Source organism: Chanos chanos, chromosome 6 (genome assembly GCF_902362185.1).
Source record: "Chanos chanos chromosome 6, fChaCha1.1, whole genome shotgun sequence".
NCBI lineage: Eukaryota > Metazoa > Chordata > Actinopteri > Gonorynchiformes > Chanidae > Chanos > Chanos chanos.
This window is the reverse complement of record NC_044500.1, coordinates 16,210,521-16,232,257: the sequence shown is the minus strand read 5'-3', so window position 1 is coordinate 16,232,257 and position 21,737 is coordinate 16,210,521. Positions and strand designations below refer to the sequence as shown.

Genomic DNA, 21,737 nt, shown 5'->3' with positions numbered 1-21,737 from the left:
CATGTCAACAAATTGCTTTGCTTTACTGATCTTGGAGTGAGGCTGCTCGCAACATGTATATATTTGCATATTCTCAAATTAAATGAACTTTTAGTTTGTGTTATTGAAATAGGGACACGTGGAAGAAAATAATAGTTTAATATATCTCAAGTGCCATTTGAGTTTAAAAATGTATCATTTATATTTCAAGTGCCGTAAAACACTAAAGTCACTAAAAATATCAGCCATAGACCACATCACATATATATGTGTGGTCAGGGACAATACGTGCTGATATGTCAAGGACCAACTGTAGCTCGCTTTGTTTCTTGTACCTGTATGTTTGTATGTGTCTGTATGTATTTTCTGCATTGGAAAAGCCTTTTTATCCTTTCATAAATATGAATTGCCAAGAAAACTTTTCCTATTAGGAAATTTTCCTAAGACTTGGTCACCAATGAGACTTTTGGTCACCATTGAGATTGTTACTTGAGTGCACAATAGTGATCCTTACTCCCCCTCAGTCACTTGCTTTCATTTTAGTTTGTTGTTTGTTGGTATACATGTTTTTATTGTGTTTGTCATCTGCAACACCAAACAGTAATTATTTCTCCTTTTCTTTGTTTTTGTTGTTGTTGTTTTGTTTTTCAGCACCTACATTGCAGTTTTCCCTGTCCATCTGAGCATTTCTGGCATTGTGTTAATAGTAAGAAATTCTTGACTTCTGAATGAATTTTTACCAAGGTTATATATATATATATATATATATTTTGTCATCGTAGTGTGCCCTACCACTATGAATGTACATTACCATGTTTTGGTTTATATGTGTGTTCCCACTTGGTCACGTTAACTCCAGTATAGCACTCTAACTGCTTTGTAGGTACTATCTGATGCATTGCACTCACATACACAGTACCTGTTTAATAACCAAATTGTTAGAACATGAAATATTGGAGTACAGTGTAAAAAAAAAAAAATCTTCATCAAAATTATACTGCACTTCCAGATGTAGTTATTATGTTTTTAGGCAGACTTTCTATAAAGTGGGTCCATGTGTGTGTTCCTTTGTTTCAGTTGTGATATTTGTAATTTACCCAGTGAAATGCTGCTCTGTGCTAGTGAGAAGAAAGTGCCCGACTGTTTTGTGCAATAAGCGGGGGGGGGGGGGGGAGGGGGGTTGTTTCTGTTTTTGTTTTTGTTTTTTTTGTATCTGAATTGTAGGAGAATAGAATGTATGTTATGAACTTGAGTTTTTGAAATCTTACTGAAAGTAATTGAAAAAACAAAACAAAACATGAAATGATAGGGTTTTTTTGGGGGGGGGGGGTGCCCTTGTTTTCTTTTCTCATGTTCTCCTGCAAATAGTGACAAATCTTCTATAATCATGTCAGCACGTGCCTGCTTGTTTTCTATGGCAATATGTATAAGGTAAACAAACTCTTGTTTTCTCAGCTGAAGCTGAAGTTGAAGTAGTTACGCATGCAATCTTTTTAGCCGTAGCTTCTCTTATGTGCAATGTTTTCAGTTCACTTGATAATATTACACAATATATCTTTGACATATTTTTTGTGTTTTATAGTGTTGGTTTGAGAAAGGATGTTGTTGCTTCCTTTTTGAATATTCTCATGATGTTTTTGTATTTTGATCGTTATTTGATACATTTGTTGTTTGTTGGATGTTCTTGGTAAAACAATCATTTGGATTTAATATGAGCCGTAGAGTCTTAACCCAGTGACTGTATATGAAAAAAATGTACTCCACAGTTTTGTTAGGGAGACTTTGATGTCAGTGAAAAAGTTTGCTGTAATGTGAAAAATTTGTAGTTGTACTGAAAGCTTTGGAAACCTTCATTGCTAGTGTGTTTGTGTGTGTGTGTGTTTGTTTGTGTGTGTGTGTGTGTGTGTGTTCTTATTAATAATGTGTAGTATGATTTATCTACTTTGAACCACTTTTGTATTCTTATAGTTATTGAATGTTTTAAATCTGATCTTATGTTTTGAGATTGCAAGTAGTTTTTTTCATGTAAGTAATAAAACAGTGTTCAAATACCATTCATTCATCACCATTCATTTTGCTACTCTGACCAAATAGTCTAATACGCATTGCAAAGCTGAATTCACAAAAATGACTCCCTCAAATAAGTGTGAAGTAATGGTTTTTATTTATTTATTTATTTTAATAATATATTAACAGTTTTCTAAAATTTAGATAAGTATTAATTTGTCATTTGTATTGTTCATGTTGCATTTTTTTAACCCTGCATTATTGTCTAAAATAGACCTGTAGACTAGGTCACTTTCCTGTGTTCAGGATGACTGCGTTTTTGGGCTTTTTGCTGTAAGGAGTTGTGCTTGGCTGAGTCTTAATGTGCTATGGGAAATTGAATAACCCAGCAATTTGAATTCAACCTTGTGTGTGTGTGTTTTGAAAACTCATTGGAAAAATACCATATTACTGTCTGTTTTTCCTGATCTTGAAACTCAAAAAACATTTTTTAACCATGCAGTAATGACATCAGTTTTCACAGAGCCTGATTTTGGGGGTAAGAAACAGCAGAATGCAGGCCAATCAATATCTCAAAGTTTGATCTCAAGCTATGTCTCAAAATACACGTGAAAAGCTGTCGTTTGTTATAATGTTCGAAAGATTAACTCACAGCTACAGTCTTACGAGCCTCCAAGGTATTCTTCAAGTTCTTTACTATGAACTATAAAAAAAAACAGATTGTCACTTTAATTAAGTTATCGTGCTTAAGGGACTGAATGACAGAGAGTGAAAGAAAACGGGGCTTGGTCACCAGACTTGTTTCTCAACTTCTCAGTAAGGATTCACTGTAGAGCATGAATCAGTAAATCAGTGCCTCTCTGCCATGCTAAAGTGACGGCTAGCTGGCTCATGGACCGTGTGTCCTTTTCTGACGTCAGCAAAGAGGTGGTTGTTTTCTTGGTGCCATGTGAACAGTATCTTAAACAGTGTTCTAATGAAAAGCAAAGCCTATAAAAACAGCAGGATCCCTCTTATTTAGCAGCTGTAAGAGGAGTTGCCTGAATTATATTACACATTAAAGAACAGGCTTGACATTTATAAAGATCTCTTCTACAGCAACACAGCCTGTCGTTAACAGCATTCCATTAAGGATAATGCGTATTAGAGTAAAGCACGGTTTTCAGGATATAGCACGGAAGATGTCTTGCATGTCATCACGCAGTGGATTTCTGTCTGATGATTACATCACTGATTTTTCTGATCAGATGCTTCTTAAGAAAATGTATGGTGCACAATCTGATATCTTTAAATGAATGTTCTCTCTTGAATATGTAACTCTTACCTAACTGAATACATATGCATTTAAGTATTTAAATGATTGTCATACTGTTTTTTGTTGTTCTTCTTCTTCTGCTTCTTATTTTTGTCCTCATTACTAAATACAACAACAGATTTGTTAGGTCAAATCGTGCTAATAGACTCCATGGAGATCCTGGAGAACTATACTGTTAGCATTAGGGTCAATGATCTCGTACACGTTTCAGAGAGTGCTTTAATTTTTACAGATAGGTTGCAAAACCTCCCTAAATGAAAATAGACATGACATTGACTGAAGACCCATCTTTAGCCCAGAGAAATTTCCACAGAACGTGACAAAAGGCATTGTTCTGGAAAAAAACAACAACTTTGCTTTCATACAATTTGCCTTGCAGAGAATGAGGTCCCAGACATTCCTAAGAATGAATTACAAAATGTTGGAGCATTTGCTGTTGATGTCTGATCTAATGCATTTGGACTCGCCTCCTTTAAATACTGATAACGCTAGGGATAAAACCACATGAAAAATTGCTCTCATGAGATTCCTCAACTGGTCCCTCACTGGCGTCTTCTTCTCACGCAGAGATGTTTCCTTATCAGGTTTGGTACACCTTTGGCCATCTCAATTTACGTTACAGTAAGGAATTCTAGTCTGGACAAGATATTAGAGGACTCCATAAAAATGTTTGTAACGTGTGATAGAAATCATGAAAGTACAAAAATGTGATTCCAATTATAATAAATTCCAAACATTCTGGAAACACTCCAATGACATGCAATACAGAATTATGAAAGGGAGAGCTACAGATGTCTCTGGAATGAAATGATCTATGCGCGGAATGTATTTTGATTTGACTAGTTAAGGGTTTTTTTTTCGGAATAAAAACGTGTTACTTCACAGATATTCGCAGAAATTTCCATAAAAGCGTGAAATTCCTGTGACGCTTGACTTCCTGTCGCCGTTCTCCCTTTGGCTGTGTCCTGCAGAATGCAGCCTGCTCTTGTCCTGTTATTGCCAGGGACGCAGTCTGTATATTTTGCCTTGACAAGGGAGAAAAAAAAATTGCTTGTCGTTTTAATATATCCCAGCATATCTGTGACCTCTTGTAAACTGGAAATTATTCTGTTTTGTTTCTTTATGTTTCTGAGATGACTTTGTTATCTTTTCATTTAACATTATTAGATATGTGTCGCAAAACATGTTTTATTTTGAGGCCATGTCTTTTGGACTGTTATGGTCATTCAATACTTTACTACGTGGCTTCTCGGTTGTGCTGTTTGAAATTCAGTCTACTGTGATGGTATGTGTGAGACAGCAACATAATCCCTGGGCTTCAAAGCGTGCAATTAGGTTTGAAATACCGGCTATGTTCTGGGGGAGGGGGGGGGGGGGGGGTGGGGGGGGTGTTCTCAAGCTTCATGACGACAAAAAAAATGGTATTGATTTTAAAGTTCTTCAGCCTCAATCTGTTTTCCACTCTTTCATACCAGGCAGTAATGGAAAACTCAACCAGACACCGGTGACAGTAAAAAAAAAAAAAGACAATGACACCTGTGACATTTTCCAGTAGCCTTAATGTCAGCCAGCATATGAGACCAATTGGTCTGTGCTGCAGACTGCTCTGCTCTGCTCTGCTCTGCTCTGCTCTGCTCTGCATGGGATTTTGCAATGAGAGAGGAGAGTTCTCTTTTTCAAATACTCTGGGTTTTTTTTTTGCCTTCTTTTGCCAAGACTGTCTCTTACTGTGAAATGCGTACGTTTAAAATGGATCCGAAACGACGCTGATTATTACACGCGTGGATTTCATAAAGCTTCGTGATCTTGATTGCATGAGTATTTATGGATTTATAGATATGCTCTAGAGAGATAACACAGACCAGGAAAAAAAAGCTAAAATAAGAGTGTTTTTGTTCAATGCTTAATTAGATTAGCTAACGTCATCCACGTGGGAGAGAAATGAAAGTGGTTTACACAAAGCGCCTTGTTTATAATGGATACATTTTTTTTTCTTTTTCAGAAACTTGTTGAAAGTGGAAAAGGAAAAGGAAGATGACTGAGAGTATTAGTTCATTTTCCCATAGTATGAGTGCAGGGAGAATAGAAAATCATGCCGCAGTGTGAATTACAGCTTCTTAGTGTTTTTTTTTTTTGTTGTTGTTGTTGTTGTTGTTTTTTTTTGGGGGGGGGGGTTAGTGGTGGAGAAGTGAGGCTCTCACTGGCAAGTGTTGGTTGGAAAAGTGTTGTTTTAAAGGTGTAAGAAAAGTATTTACAAGCTGATTTGCTGGTTTAATAATGTATGCAATTAAACTTTACGTTCCTTAAAAACAGTATGGGACTTGTTGTTTTATGTCGGCCCACTCTTTTCTGTTCTCCTCTTTTTCCTTTTTTTCACCTCTGTTTTCCAGGAGAGTCATTATGTATGTGATGAGAAGATGGAGGGAACAAACAAGTTCGTCTATAAATAATCAATGCTTTGATTAATCTTTAGTTCCTCTTTCTGTCTGTCTTTGTTCACTTATTGGAAAAATAAATGGTGACATTATTATAGGTTCTGTTGATAGATTCATTTTGTATTGTATGTTTATATTATTGCTCACTGAGCTCCAAGGGAAGTCCCTGGTCACTGTGGAGGAAGAAGCACATCCCTGTGCATTGCACTCAGGAAGAAGTTGTCCATCACCAGATCAAATGTAGCCCTCACCATTCAGCATGCATTCCTGTAATCTTGTGATGAGAGACGACTATGATCTTTCTTCTGTCAGATTCCCACTTCACAATCCAGTTGTATGTCTTTCAGCTGTTTGATGGAAAGGGTCTGAGCGAAACATTCATGGGCAAATGCATCTTTACCAGACTATGGCCACAGCCACAGAGGCATGCCAAAGATGAATCCGCCATGTTGGGTTCTTTACCCTCTCTGTTAGCCTGGGGAATGCTTTAGTGATGGTGATTAAAACATGTGGGCAAATCAACATTGTAGTGTTTTTCTTAATACTTCAGTCATGAGTAACTAACTCTCTGTTGCTTGACTGTTAAAATGTGTTATATGTTCGTCCATTTATTGTTTACTGTCCTAACATGATGTAAAACATTCAGCATCTGCATTTTTTGAATCTTAAATTTTGTTGTAGGCTCTGGATTTGTTACATTTGTGTGTGTGTCTGTGCGTCTGTGCATGTATGTGTCTGCGTGCATGAATGCATGCATACATATGTGCGTGTGTGTGTGTGTGTATGTATGTGTACGAGTGCATTTGTTTATATTTTGCATGTACAAACAGGTTCCGAAAACCTATAAAGTTGAGAGGGATCTGATAGTGGTGCTTTTCCAAGGAGTGAGAAAAATGCTTCCTGTGTGTTCAGTGCTGATAGAACATCACGTGTTTATATTTTCACCCAACTGAGGTGATGTCTGCTTTTTTTTCAGCCAAAATATGATTTTGCAAAACAATTGAAGAAATCTGGGTATTCATTAACAATTTTGAGACAATGAATGTTGTGTTTGTGGGAATTATAAAAACTGTAAATCCCAGTGGGATGGGTCAAGGTTTTTTTATTAATCGTTTGGATTTCTTTATTATTATGACTAAAACTTACGGTAATCCATCTCTCGGAAAGAGAGGAAATGGAAAAAAGGAGAAAAGGCAAGGAATTTTCACTCACGGTCCTGCTTCACAGTCACTAATTTTGAGGAATATGGCATGTAAGAGAAAAACCACCTTAATTGTGTTTTTATAGGTAGACAGTTACCAGGAAAGTGCACAAATAAGCTTGGATTTGTTTAATGGAGAAATGTCACAAACAGGGCCAGCAGAGAAAATGAAGCATTTAGACAAAATGGGCAGTGCACTGAGGTACAATCAAGCATTGCCTTCAATGGAAGGAGAGGACATAAAATGCTTGCTCCCACTGTGAGGTATTCTCGACTTACATAAGGCCCGATCTTGGAGACACATCTGGAAATCAACTACTTCCAGATCGAGACTGCCAAAACTGAGAGCAGCAGCAGCTGTACAGTGAGCAGACATGATTGCACAGTAAACAACACAGTCAGGCCTCAGATATATCAGAGAACACACTGAAAATAAGGGTATTCTTACCAGAAAGACTCATGAGGGAAAATATAGAAATATTACAGAATGTTAACAAATTCCATCATTCTGTTTATTGTCTGTCTGTGTGTCTGTCTGTGTGTCTGTCTGCCTGTCTATCTGTCTGTCAGTATCTGCCTATCTATCTGTCTATCAATCTGTCTTTTTATTTGTCTGTTTGTCTGTCTGTTTGTCTGTCGCCCAAACAATCCTATAACAGATATCATTGTTTAGACTATCTGGAGCTGCGTTCTGTCTAATCAGTTTTTGGACTGATGAGGAAAGTTTGAGAGAAAAGGCCCGGTTAATTCACGGGTGATACAATGTCATTTGTGCATTTTGTAATGAGTTCATTCAACAGAAAATGAATGCACAGAAGTTCACACTTCTAAAATGAACATGTTCAGACAAACACAGACACAAACTTGTAATTTGTATGTGTGCGCATGTACTTAGTGAACTGTGTCAGCAACGTTTTGCATAGATAGATAACCTTGTATTGCAGATTCCTTTGAAGTGAGAGAAAGCTCTTTTCTTTATGGTATCTTGAAGCAATAATACTGCTGATGACAGGTGAGGCAGTTTAAAGACATCTAGATTAGTATTACGCACACACACACACACACACACACACATATATATATATATGAGTATATATTAGCATTTTTGGATGTGAAACACACTGATTATCCTTAGAAACAGACAGAGGTCCGAAAGACGTCCGCTCATGCATATAGAGGATCACTAGGGGGCGTGAGTGTCTGTTCTGAGTTTGCCTATTCAATTAAAGGTTTTGAAAGATGTCCCATGTTATGATTCTTCAAGCCAGGCACAATCAAAGCACACGCTGTACCAGACACTCAGTCAATAGGCTTAGACATGATAGGTTCAGCCTTTTCCACAGCAATCCCCAGTTTAGGAGAGACACCGTGGAAGACTCTGAGTAGTCCACGCATGCTTTCAATATGTGCCACAGGGGAACAGGACACATAATCTGATGAGAAACCACACTTTAATGAGAGAATGCAAGTGTTGTTATCAAAAAAGTATGCCTCTATGGATATGTTCTCTTATCATACAAATATTTGTTTTAATTTCATTCTCAGACTCTGACGCAATCTGTTACTACTTACGCCAAAATCTTTAGATTAAAAAAAAAAAAATCTCATTTGTCTAATCAAACAAACAAAGACTGACATCCTGACATATTACTAAAACAAAATGAGGCATGAAAGACCTGAAATATATTTTGGCTAAAATATTATTAATGCAATTATTAACACAAGTAATCATATTTATGGAGGGAAGGATTAACTTTACAGTTTTACATGGTATTACTGTAAGAGAAAATAAGTTTAAAAGCTTCCCAAAAAACTGTGATACTTTAAAGACAGAACCCTAGAAGAGCTGGAAAGTTCTTCTGTATGAGCCAAGAAAATGTACTGTGATAAGTCACGGCGTTACAGATATATCAAGCAAATGGCAGCGTATCAACTCACAGCAACGTAACATCATCAATCACAGTAAACGCGTGAAATTTTATTAGCACGCTCAACTTCATTGTCACCTTTGGTCTTATTTGTGTCTGAAATCCATCGACTTCATGGTGGCATTCGCATAGTCTGTGTGGGCAGAAACTTTGTAATTTATGTGGTTGGGATGTGTTGAGTGGGGGATTACGTTCTCTTTGGCTGGATTTCAGTGACAGAGGCTCCTCAGATCCACCACTTATGTAACAGCAGAGTTGGGGGAGTTTAGTGAAGTACTTTGCCAGAGGAGCATCTCTCCATCAAACAAGACAGCGGAATGTGCACAGACTGTTCTCTGCTGACAAAAGAGAGAGTTATACAGACACAAACCACCAGACAAAGAGAAAGATAATGATTCTCTGTTATCATTAATGAAACAGGCTACTACCAGCTCCAGGGGGAGTTCATCACTTTTACTCCCTTTTTTTTTTGTCCCTCTGTCCCTGGGAATCCTTTTGTAAATTATATGTTTCCCCTTGAATGACTTGTTAAGTACCGGAGGGGGGAAACACTGAATATTTTATGCTGGTTTGGTTTTTCAAGTATCGCAAAAAGTTTGGTCGTGGCATACTTATATTGACAAAAACTTGAGAACTTCTGAGATATTTTACAGCTTCTTCAAGTATTCCCGGAATTTCTACTAACAGTTTCTTATCTGTAATAAGTTGACATTTTTTATAAAGTGAATAACAGATGGTTAGGGCAGTTTTGTTGGGGGTTTTTTTTGAGTTTTTTAATTTAACAATTCAAGCTCTCAGTAAACAACACTGTGTTTTACTGCCCTCTACTGTGTAAAATTGAATAAAAGAAAAGATGAATGCAGACGTAAGGTCTGATTATAAGTGAAAAAATTCCACTGAGTGGACGGCTCTCTGGATAGCTGTAAAGTCGCTAGAGAACAGTTCGCCAACTTTTCTGAGATTTTTTTTTTCTTCGAGTGTGTGATGACTAGATTTCTCCACTAGAGGTCATTATCGTGTTACTCAAGTAACACTTCCAAAGGAAGTAATATAACTTTGTCATTTTTGCATTTTTTTAATTTGACATTTTCGGGGGCAAAATGAAAACAGGCTTTGAACTCGTGTAGAAAAATTTCTGCGTGACTGACGTGGACTGTCATAACATAATGCAAAAGCTTATGATTTTTTATTTAGCGATCGGTTCGTACACGTGCCATTTTTTATTTCAAAAGCAGGTGTTTCTGGTGTTCAAGGACACAAGTCAATCTCAAAGCCCCAAGGGAAATTAGAAAAAGTTCTTGCAAAGCTATATAATGAGTGGTTATACAGTCCAGAGAGATTCTGATTTATGAAGGGTAAACATGAAAGCATTGCCTAAAATGAATATGACTTCTTATCCTCCCTTGTCAGATAGGATGTCTGGCGCCAAATTAGGTAAGTGCTTTTTCACAGACACTGATATTTGCCATGATTTTTGCCACAGGAATAAGACGAGACAAGGCAACGCTTTACATAAGAAGACACAACAACAAAACAAATAAATAAAGCAGTAGTCAAATTCTGATACTCAGTGCAAATATGGTACCTCTTTGTTCTGTTAAAAATATATGCTGTGTCTGCCCAGAACATCTCACACATGTACACATGTGATGGAATTTTATGTGAGAAATGTATTTATGGTGAAAATAAAAAAAAGAAAGAAAGAAAGAGAGAAAGAAAAAAATATGTGTGTGTGTGCGTGTGTGTGTGTGTGTGCGTGTGTGTGTGTGTGTGTGTTTTACTGAATGTAAAAACAGTCATATCTACAGTTGTTTGTGTTCTGAAGTCTTTTTCTCTTTGAACAGCCTTTGAAGTTTAGAAACTGACTAAAACAGTACAACTGAAAAGAGTCTTAAAAATTTGAACTTCAAATAGATTGTGGCTTCAGGAACTTTGAGAAGCAGAGCAGTTCTGGCTTCTTATAGAGGAAGAAGTCTGTGTAGCCTGTAATTCACAGAAATCTCGCGTGCACATTGATGAAAATGAAAATGTGTAATGAGCTGCCACTGTTTCTAAAATAGGAACGTTAGTTTTGTTTTATATCAATACAGGTGTTTAGAGAACAGTATTTTATTCAACTGGTAAAATCTTACAGAAATTCTAAATTATTCACACCTTTTGTACATTTTCAGATATAATGCAATAAATACCCAGTTGTTTTCTTCCTTCATCTCAGTCTTGATAAACAGTGGTGTGGGCTTCAACTGGCCTCCAGTTCCACCAGGTTATAAAAACGTGGCAACATGTCAGCATGTGTAAAATCAGCTTTCGGTTTGCCACCAGACAAAAGGGAAATGGCTCAGGAGGAAAAAAAATAAACACAAGTGATTGTTTGCCTTCTCATTAAATGGCAGTAGTCAAGAGGGTGGAACAGAGGCAAAGTGAACATGAGGGTAAGTGCCTTTTAACACCCTGAGCACAAATACAGGTGATTTGGGAGGTAAAGAAAAATCCAAAGGTGATCACTGGAGATCTTAAAAGATTAGCTGATTACTTGAGACAAAAATGTCCATATCAAAGCTACTTCCACATCAATTTTGGCTATGTTCATAAACTCTGAGAATCTGGAAATGACTCATCAGGAATTTGTAGTCCAACTTGATGCAGTGGTGAGATCTGAATCAAAGACTGAAAGAAATCTAAAAAGAGGGCCAGCTAAATTATGTCCTGCGTTTTCAACCAGCAAATGCACTCAGTCTTTTAAGTTATGGACATGATCTCATTTTTAAAACCGCTGAAACTGTGAAATTGTCTATAGTATGTATATAGTATAGAATATAACATAGAATGAGTATATAGTTTCATTGCATAAGTTTGGAATTGTGTGAACCCAGGTCCAGACAGTGACATTTTGCATCAGGGCAGAATTATATTGATTTGTCTGATTTTATCAGTGTGCTAGCTGATTGGGATTGTGGAATAAATCCCAATGTATTTAAATGTGATTAGCCTACGGCAAACTGCACACGTATGGCTAAGTAAATAAAAAAATTAAATGTCTCTCTTTATGCCTCTGCCAACTAATGTAATGCAAATCAGTAAACAGACTGCAGTTGAAAGATGATGAGTCAGGAAGACCAGTTGCATCTACCCCCAATACCCATTCATGATCTGAGAGGTTCTTGCCAACAGGCTTTTTGGAAGCACCGCCAGAGAGGACTGTACCAAGGGTAACCAGTAAAAACTGCAGTGGAACTGTGAATGTATGACCACCAGATAAAAGGTCAGTTTTTGGGGCAGAGGGAAGAATGAAAAGAATTGTATAGGTATGGTGAAATATAATGGTGAGTTATAGAGTATTGTTATACACTTACACGGATCCTGGTGCTTTTCCAAAGGCCAGAGGAAACGTGAACCCAGAATGTGCCAGAAACAAAACCTTGGCTCCACCTGACAGAAAGCTTAAAGTCTCAGAAAATTAATAATAGGCCTACATGTTATTTTGCAATGGCCCATTTCATTCAATTTCACCATATTGGACAAAAAAAAACTGTTTAAAAATTTGAGATTTGAATTGAAGTAAATGAAAAGCTCTGTTCAAAAGATTTGAAGGATGGTGACAGATTCCAAACTGAGGAATGAGGAAAAATGATCACATTATTTTCATATCATAAATTGCTGCGCAAGTTGACTCACTTAGTGTTCACTTCAGGAGTAGTGATATCCACGGAGGGAGAGGGTGCAGAGAATAAAGATACAAAATCACTTTGATTTTTTTCTATCAGTGCATGATAATAGAAAACAATTAGTTTGTTTTTAATGTCAAAACATCATAATTTGCACTATTTTAGTGTCAAAACAACATAGTGTGTTCTATTTACTTTTGTTTTTATTTGCTTTTAACATGAATTTGTAATTTTATTGAAGATGCAACATCACCTATATAAAACCGGAGTGTAGAACTTAAGTATGCTAAAGAGATTCTGTTAAAAAACAAACAAACAAAAAAGATGTAAAAAAAAATGTAACATTAAAGCAATCCTTCATCAAGATAAAGAGGAAACCTTAAGCTTAGGATTGTGGTTAACAAAAGTAGTGTCCTTTAGTATATTGGTCTAATTTTTGTTTTGGGGGACTCAGAAGTTATGGACAAGTCATAAAATACAGCTTTGCTTACAGGAAATATGCCTAATTTCAAAATATGAATACTCAACAACAAATCAATGACTTTATACTAATGATTGTCTTTGAGTGATCATTTTTTCCACATAGACCTGTAGAAGACTTTTTTGTGTCTCTTGTATTGTCAGATGATACGTTACCACTGCACCCAAAGAGAAATACAGTAAAAAAAAAAAAAATGAATTAATAAATAAAAGAACATGTAACCTTTCACTGTATATTTACTTCAGTTGCTATAAATGTATTCCATAAAAGTCAGTAAAGCTTAAATACGCATGACCAATGGGATTTACCTGTGATATAGCTTGACTGCTCATGCTCTTTCCACTAATCTAGACTGTGGATGCAAATACCTGAAAAACGTCCCGAGTATTATTTGCATTTAAACAAATGGCTAAAGGTCACTTCAAAAGCTGACTTCCCATCTGTATCTGCGTTAAAAGGTTCTCTCATCCGGTGTTGGATTTAAAGTCTTTGGTATAATGATCACATTTGGTCTGGGTTTTGGAGGAAAGAGTCACACATCAGTGGAATAGAACACTGGCCGTCAAACTTGCTCACACAGAAACCTAAAACTTTGGTACTATGGAAACTGGTAAGATTCTTAGCGTTTTTACCGGTGGTCAGACATAAGATATTATGACATGCCTTATGTTTTAATGTCACAGTCAATGTGTCAGTCCAATCTATTTTGCTGCAATGTGGTGTCTGAATCTCCTGATCCTTATTGGTATTGATCTATTGACCTGTGGACTGACCGCATCTAATCTATAATTTGACACTTTAATGTAAATGGCATCCATATTATTACAAAGATATCTCAGTCTGTTGTCTCACAGTCTTCTCACTTGCAGTTTGTCTTTTCAAAGGAACTGGTTAAACAGTCAAGACACAACAGTCATTATGGGAACACTGTAAGGTCAAAATTAGTGACAGCATTTAAAAATGTCCTTTTTTTAAATCAACACTAAGGTGGGTAAAAGCCAGTGCACTGTGCTTATGATCAAATCACCCAATCTCATTCACAAAGATGGGTTAGCTGGTCTTTTACATAAACTACTACGCTTTTGCATGCAATTTCCTATCACAATATTTTTTAAATTGCAAATGCACTTCTCTGCTGAGGTGGACTTATGCTTCCCAGGAATATGCGCTCCCACTCGAAAAAAAAAGTCTATTAATATAAATTTAATTTGTGTCATTTTTAATCATTCCATCGCTTTCACTCATGTCCTCTTCTTTCTTCTTTCAATATTGTAGCTTAGGTCTGTGGGTTCAATCTTTCATTCTACAATAAGTCAAATCTGAGCATTTGATTCTTTTTCTTTTAATCATATTTTACAACACTAAGTTGCTAAAAACTGACTGAAGACTGTCATTATACTGTGCTATATGTGTTTAACAGATATTTTAAAACCAGTCAATTTGCGTTATCCGGCACCATAGAGAGTTCTCATGCTATTTATTGATGTCTACCGTGCAACATAGTACTGGAGGCATTAACCTGCAATGTGGCTGATCATAAAGTTGTGGAAACATGCAAATGATGGTGCCTATAGGGTGATCACATCTAATTGCTTCAAACACTCAAGCAGTGTCGCGACTGCTGTTACTCAATCAGGCCGTCAAATGCAACTATTCTGGTGTAAACACCCCCCCCCCCCCCCCCCCCCCCCCCCCCCAAAGTTACGTTAAGTTCACACACATTGCATTTCAGCAGATTAACACCCAAAATACTGTAGCATAGTTTGTATGCACGTTGTCTTACATCTATCATCAGAAAAACCAAACAAAACAGAACATGCAACCATTTCAGCCTGTGATACTTTCTTACGGTCACATTTTATTTAGTTATTTAAACTCAGATATAAACCACTTGAGTGACTGAAACAACAGATTACAGTGTATTGAATTCCTTCATCCAACTGTTTATAAAATGAAAGAATAATGAAATTGTCTTTCACATTTGGCTTTAGATTTTCATTCCACTTCAGTGAGTGGGTTGTTTATACTACCAAGCATGGAAAAAAGAGCCTAGTTGTGATGTCACTGTGTAATAATTTGTTGTCTCTATGGGGCTGGGGGTTTTTTGTTTTTGTTTTTTTACGCTGGGAACCATCTAAGCCTTCATTATTGGCTCATTTGAGACATGTGGTTCTAACAACAGTGAGAAAAAACTCAGTGTAGGGGAAATAAAAGTAATCCTAGTTTGTTTGTTTTTTCAACTCCTTGCACCATGTCTTTCACGCTAGAATATGTTTTAGTGTTTGTAAATACTTTAAAAAAAAGCAACTATAAAAGAGGGTAAAGCAAAAGGATCTGATTTGAATGCACTCCAGTGCGTATGCCACTCATTTAAGTTCTTCTTAAGCTCTCTGTGGTTTGTTGTTAGTTTTTTGTTTTTTTTTTTTTTTAGGAAAGGATCACAAACTGACATACAGTGGTTTGATCTTGTTCACAAAAGCTTCTATGTCGGGGAATTTTCAGTTGCAATGTTTTTTTTTTCTGTCCCCCCCCCCTCCCCCAACCCCCCAGACTATTCTAAAAGAGTGTATCAGGGTGTCAGAGTCAAGCATACAGTGAAGGATCTTCTGGCAGAGAAGAGGTCACGACAGACGAATGGGCCTCGGTATAGTGTAAGTCCTCACCTTAATCTCTCTTGTCACTAAGCAAAAGTGTAGTTTACCCCACCCCCTTCTTTTTCAATCCTTTGTTTTCCTTCATTCATTTTTTTCCCTTCTGTGTGTCCCTCTTTCATATATGCAAACAGACAGTTGAAATCAGTTGGTATGGTGATGTGGTGGTGATTCTTTGGCCTTTCACTTTATTTACCCTCTGGCTTATCTTTTTATACCAGCAACTCATGACCTATAGCCTGTAATATAAGCCTTTGCAATCTCGTCCTATTCTCTCGGTCTTCTCCATGTGATGGAGCAAAGCCTGTTTGTAAACATCGAAACAGAGAAAGGAGAGTCTGAAAGAGATCCAACTGTCTCACAATGAAACTTGTGACAATAATGGGAGTCTAGCGATGGTTGTGACCTCCTGGGCTTGCTGGGATAGCAAAGCAACTTTTTTTTTTTTCTCAGTCTGTGGGATGGCTATGCAAAGTCAAAGTCTCACACACCTGTTCGACAATATTGTTCTTCCTGTAGACCACAGACAAGACTGCCATTGTTGTGCTGGGCACGACAAAATCGTGCTTTTAGACATCTGCTCGGGCAAGCAGGAAAAGCTTATCATCATGTCCTGCCTGTCAGTTCCCTTGACTGGAACACTTTGTGTTTTGTGTGCTCATCTCAGCGTTGGATACATTCCATCAAAAGAAACATGGCTAGGTCTCAGTCGTGAGCGTGAGGAAAGCTGGCAAAAGTGTTTTGTAAATTACAATCCTGAAATTCAACTAATGCTCAGGATTTAGGAGGAGAAACGATACCCTGCGGTCATGTCCATGATGGACCTTCTTTTAAGCGCAAAATATCGCATTCACCTGATGTTAGTCACAACTCTAATTTTATTTATGCTGATTATTTATGCATCGAAAGCAGATGGGAAATGTTATCGAATAACATTCTTAAATCCTAATATAAAATATAAATGCATACATGCTATTTCTTCAAGAACCACATACACTGAGCCCTTGTCACAAAGACAATATCAAACATTAGACATTGCTCAAATATTTGACATTAGTAACATCAGACAAGAACAAACATCTATATCTTTATCTATAAAACCAATATTTTATCAATACCATAAAAAAAAATCAATGCTTTATTTATTTATTTATTTACTTATTTACTTTTTTAACAAAAAATAAATTGGTGTTTATTCAAAGGGTCATTCACTCAACATTTTCAATGTGTATGTTTGCAACTCAAGCCTAGCCCCAGAGCTCTCGTATTTTAGGGTGTGTTTCTCATCTCTAAATCTTTGACTTTGTATCTTAAAATTAACACGTACCTGTGACATTTTAGTGTATGTATTATGTAACATTACTAGAACAGAAGAATATATGAACTGTTTCTTATGATACACACATACAGTCCAGGGGAGTATATGTCAGTCTTTGTTAACAGATATGGACTGTGGTCATAGCAGCACAGCAGTGAAAGCTATTGTTAAGAACTGGAGCGTGTCAAGCACACAAAGCACACAAGTGGCTTCACCTCATGTTCACTCTTGAAGCCTGTTGCCTTTTATTCAAAAGAGAAAAGACATCTGCAGATTTTGGGCAAACTTTCACCACAAATTTCAGGTCCAAACACGGAGCTAAGCCAAAGAGAGATATTTACTATTGATGTGAGGCTTGCTGCTTGAACAGTGACAATAAAGAGTCTCTTCTTTCTTACATAATCTGTGATGAAAATAAACATTATCAATGGCCTATGAAGTGCAATGCAATTACTATTATACAACAGCTTGTTTGCATTTTAAACCTCAAGTAACAATATATGAAAATATTGTCAACAAGGTAAAACCCATATTCCATTGTCTCTCTCTGCTCAAAATGCTTTTTGAGTCAAAAAAGGGAGATAAATTGGCATGCATGTCCCACCCTTTAGCTAATGAAATATTGTTGATGTTTAACTTGAGAGGGAGTGTGCAATGTTAAATAACTACTCGTGTCGGGAGAGAGCTGTTTGTCACTCATAAACCTAAGGACAAGAGAGAAAATGCTCCTTTGTGTGTTTTCAGTACAAGCCTGAGTTGGGAATTTGAAACAAAATAGATAACAACAAATAAACATTTATTTTTAGTCAACCATCCTTCTGCACCTCTCAGAATAATAAAAGCACTCGTAATTCTCTCTGTCTTTAATTTTTTTTTATTATTGTTATTTATCAGAAGTGCCATTTTGTATTATTTTAATGACATCAACACTTTGAAATTTATTTTGACTTACTTTATTTTGCCCGTGCCTTATTTTGACAATTGTTAAATTGTCATATTGTTCAATTATATAATTAACCTAAATCTGTTTGTGCTCTCTGCCTTTTGCCTGAGTAGCAAAATTGTTATATCATTACGTGAACAGATATAGTATTAGTTATAATAAACTGTTTGGAGCTGTGAAAAAGAAAGGCATCACAAGGCATCACACAGGTGCTCACTCAATTCCTGTGGTCTCAGATAATGCTTGAAATGAGTCTCCTAATTACTACTGATAAGCTTTGGACTGCTTTACTTATGTAGATGAAGAGGCTATTCTAAACAGATAAAGAGTTAAAGACCCCTTTAGCCATACAGTCTGTATAGACAAATACACATAAACTCAAGCAGACCAACCCCATGGTTTTATCTCAGCAGTCAGTCAGGTGCTGCACTGGGCTAGGAGAATATCAGCTTTAACAACCTGATTTCCATTTTCTGCCTTCAGAGATGCACTGAGGCATACATGGTCCACACAGGGAAGCCTTGGGTTTGGCAAATGGCATTCAAATCCAAGCCTCAAAATTTGCTTGCCCTCCAGCCAGCTCTGTCTTGATATCAACTCTTTCATGTTTGTAATATGCAAAACCGTGAGGGACTGCATGCCAGTGTACCTACAAGGACTGCGTTTACAGATAAACTTCTACTGGGCAAGCTCATTAAAAGTGTTTGAAACTTGAGTTAAAATGTATGTGCTAATGAAAAAATTGGTCCATGTGTCACGATGTCATTGATGAGTTTGTTGATGAGAACTTTTAACATCTTTGCTCATGTCACTCGTTCGTAAAAAAAAAAAAAAATCAATGTTTTGTATTCACTAAGATACGTGCGGGTTTGGTAATAATAAAATGATAGAACTCCTTGAAAACTGGTTACTTTGAGCAATAATTTAAGAATGACTGATGCAAACAGCCATCGTACTAAAGCAAGATGAAGTAATGCTTCATAGGTTGCCAATCTTTCTGAGGCTGGAGGGAATTGGAGTAGATGATTCTGATAGTGTTTCTCTTGGCAACCAGTACTTCCTAAACAACAACACAATGGAAGCTCATTCTTGGAGTCCTGTTAATCCACTGATAGGAAAATTTGCACAGTTATTACAGAGAATGTAGTATGTTGGTATCACACAGACTCAAAATATTTCAAACGCATGAAATAAAGGAGAAAGAAAATCTAGAAACACGTGAAAAGGTCAAAACAGTAGTATACCACTAAGTAAGGCTGTATAAGTATTATATATATATACATATATATATATATATATATATATATAGAGAGAGAGAGAGAGAGAGAGAGAGAGAGAGAGAGAGAGAGAGAGAGAGAGACAGATAGATAGACAGACAGACAGACAGATAGATAGATAGATAGATAGATAGATAGATAGATAGATAGATAGATAGATAGATAGATAGATAGATAGAATGATAGATGTGTGTGTGTGTGTGTGTGTGTGTATACAGTATCAACTGAAACTTTCTATTTATTTATTTGTTTGTTTGCTTTATTTAATTTATTCATATACATAATAAATTGGAAAAATGATGGTAATAGTAATTACGTTGCAGCAGAGCCAAAGATATTAGATCAATTTTGACAAGCACCAATGTTGTCCAACTTGTAGACAGACAGGCTTTTTTTTACTGTGTTTATTTAATAAATAATCCTAAGCTATGTATTTTTAACTACTGTCTTTTTTTATGTGCCATTGATTTATAGGGAACATCTACTCCTCAGTCCCCATTTGTTCAAATGCCAGGTGAGACATAATAACAATAATCTCTCTTTTACTTGTACTGTCTTTCTCTCTTTCACCAGATACAAAGACCAGTGACATACAATCATTGAATTTATTGTATGTAATACAAATGGATCTCAGTAAACCACTACCTTAGTAAATAAGGCTTAACTCAAGAGTTATGTGAAATCCATTGGTGAATATGACAGAGCTCTTGACTTATCAACACACATTATGGTTCTCCATTGCAAATATCACCAAAAATGGTGTAAAAACTATTTTTCTTCACAACAAATGAACATGAATATATATATATGTATATGTGTGTGTTATGTCCTCATCAAAAAGAACTAAATTCAAGCACGATTTTCTTTTCTTTCATTTTTTCATAGGCTCCCACATGCTTCCCAGTTACTACGGTATGAGAAGGTCCTTTCTGTCTGATTCAGAGTTTTGCTCTTCCAACAAGCCCTTCTCCGCTGAGGTCTATTCTTCCTCACTGGCAGGAAAGCCTTTCTCATGCGACACAGCCTCCATGTCCGGCTACTCCTCACTCATAGACAGTTACTACCCCGATTCATTCGGAGAGTATCGCAGTACAGCGTTCACCAGTGGAGGAGGCACAATATTCTCACCGTCTGCACTGTCATCTCTGCTACCCTCGCTCCCAGCGGAGTCCTCCTACTTTTCTCTGGTATGATTCACTGTGGTGCTGTGTCTGCTAATATGCACTTATTTACATAAGTGTATGTTTTTAGGCACCTGTGACTAAAATGAAACTTTCCTGTGCTGGTGTACAGGCAAACAACAGAGTGTTAAAACTGAGATCACCAAACATGTTGTTCTGTTCTAAACACTTTTAAGAACATTGATTGCATCTCTGTTCACTTCATGCGTTTATTTGTAATATATATATATACATATATATATATACACAAACACACACACACACACACACACACACACACATGCACACATAAGAGGAGCACAGTAACATGCTGAAACTTTTTAAAATGATACCAGAGGACTGGTCCCTTATGAAATATGTTTTTGTCTCCTGCAGAAGGAGTCCTGGGAGCAAGCAGGGACAGAGGCAATGGGTCAGGTGGAGGCTTTGTGTGAGGATAACTTGGCCAACATGCATGTGTCGAGTTCACTGAACAACCCTGAGTCAGTTAGTCCCACTCAGTACCGCTCTTCCTCAAGAGGCTCTTGCATCTCTACACCTCAGCCTTACTCTCTTCACTCACTGGAAGATGTCCACTACCATACACCTTACCAATCCACAGGCAGCTTTGTGTGCCCTCCCTACATGACTGTCTCAACTGACTCTCTTCCCAAAATTCCTCCTCTCACATCAGAAGAGCCTGAAATCACCACGCCAGTCCTGAGTGACAGCCTCTCCTGGGGGAAGGAAGATCCTGGCAGTGCTTGGTCACCGTATGAGCTGCGGAGGACCTTCTGAAGTTTGTCTATGAGAAAGTGAAGATTGAAATGACCTGTTGCTTTAGTTTAAAAATAACAAAAAAAAAAAAGAGGAGGAAAGAAAAGAACAGACATTCATAGTACTTGTGGATTGCAAAAAATGCGTAATCTATTTGATTATTTATTTAAATTAGCTGCACAAACTATAAATATTGCAGAATGTAATGTAGCTGTGTTCTGCATAGTTAAGATCAAAGTTTTCAAAAAACTTTGGAAAATTGTGTAAATAAATAACGCTAGCACCAATATTGTATATTTGTTCCTATTTATATGATCTGTTATTACACTATATTATTTTTCTAATGGTTGCTTATGTATTACACATAGTGTGCATTATGTGTATAAGGAATTACCAGTGTGCAGATAATTGTGATCAAAAATACTTCGGAACAACAGTTATTTGCCTATATGGACCTTGGCTTTAGACTGTCTAACTCGAATACATAAATAGCTGATGGTTAGTAAGCATGAGCTTGAACCTTGTTCACCAAAAAAATAAAGTCACAGCCCAGAACATATCAGGTCAAGATATACTTTATTGACACAGCACAGAGGAAGA

At 36.8% G+C, this 21,737-nt stretch overlaps 1 protein-coding gene across 1 annotated transcript in view; it reads left to right on the top strand.

The window, feature by feature from the left end:
* LOC115815143 (A disintegrin and metalloproteinase with thrombospondin motifs 8) overlaps window positions 1–21,158 on the top strand; it is a 37,705-nt gene extending 16,547 nt beyond the window's left edge. Inside the window, exons 10-13 of the mRNA XM_030778108.1 lie at window positions 15,562–15,662; window positions 19,675–19,714; window positions 20,086–20,387; window positions 20,757–21,158. Coding sequence (XP_030633968.1) covers window positions 15,562–15,662; window positions 19,675–19,714; window positions 20,086–20,387; window positions 20,757–21,158 — 845 coding nt within the window. The remainder of the gene's footprint in view (window positions 1–15,561; window positions 15,663–19,674; window positions 19,715–20,085; window positions 20,388–20,756) is intronic.
* The last annotated feature ends 579 nt before the right edge of the window (window positions 21,159–21,737 follow it).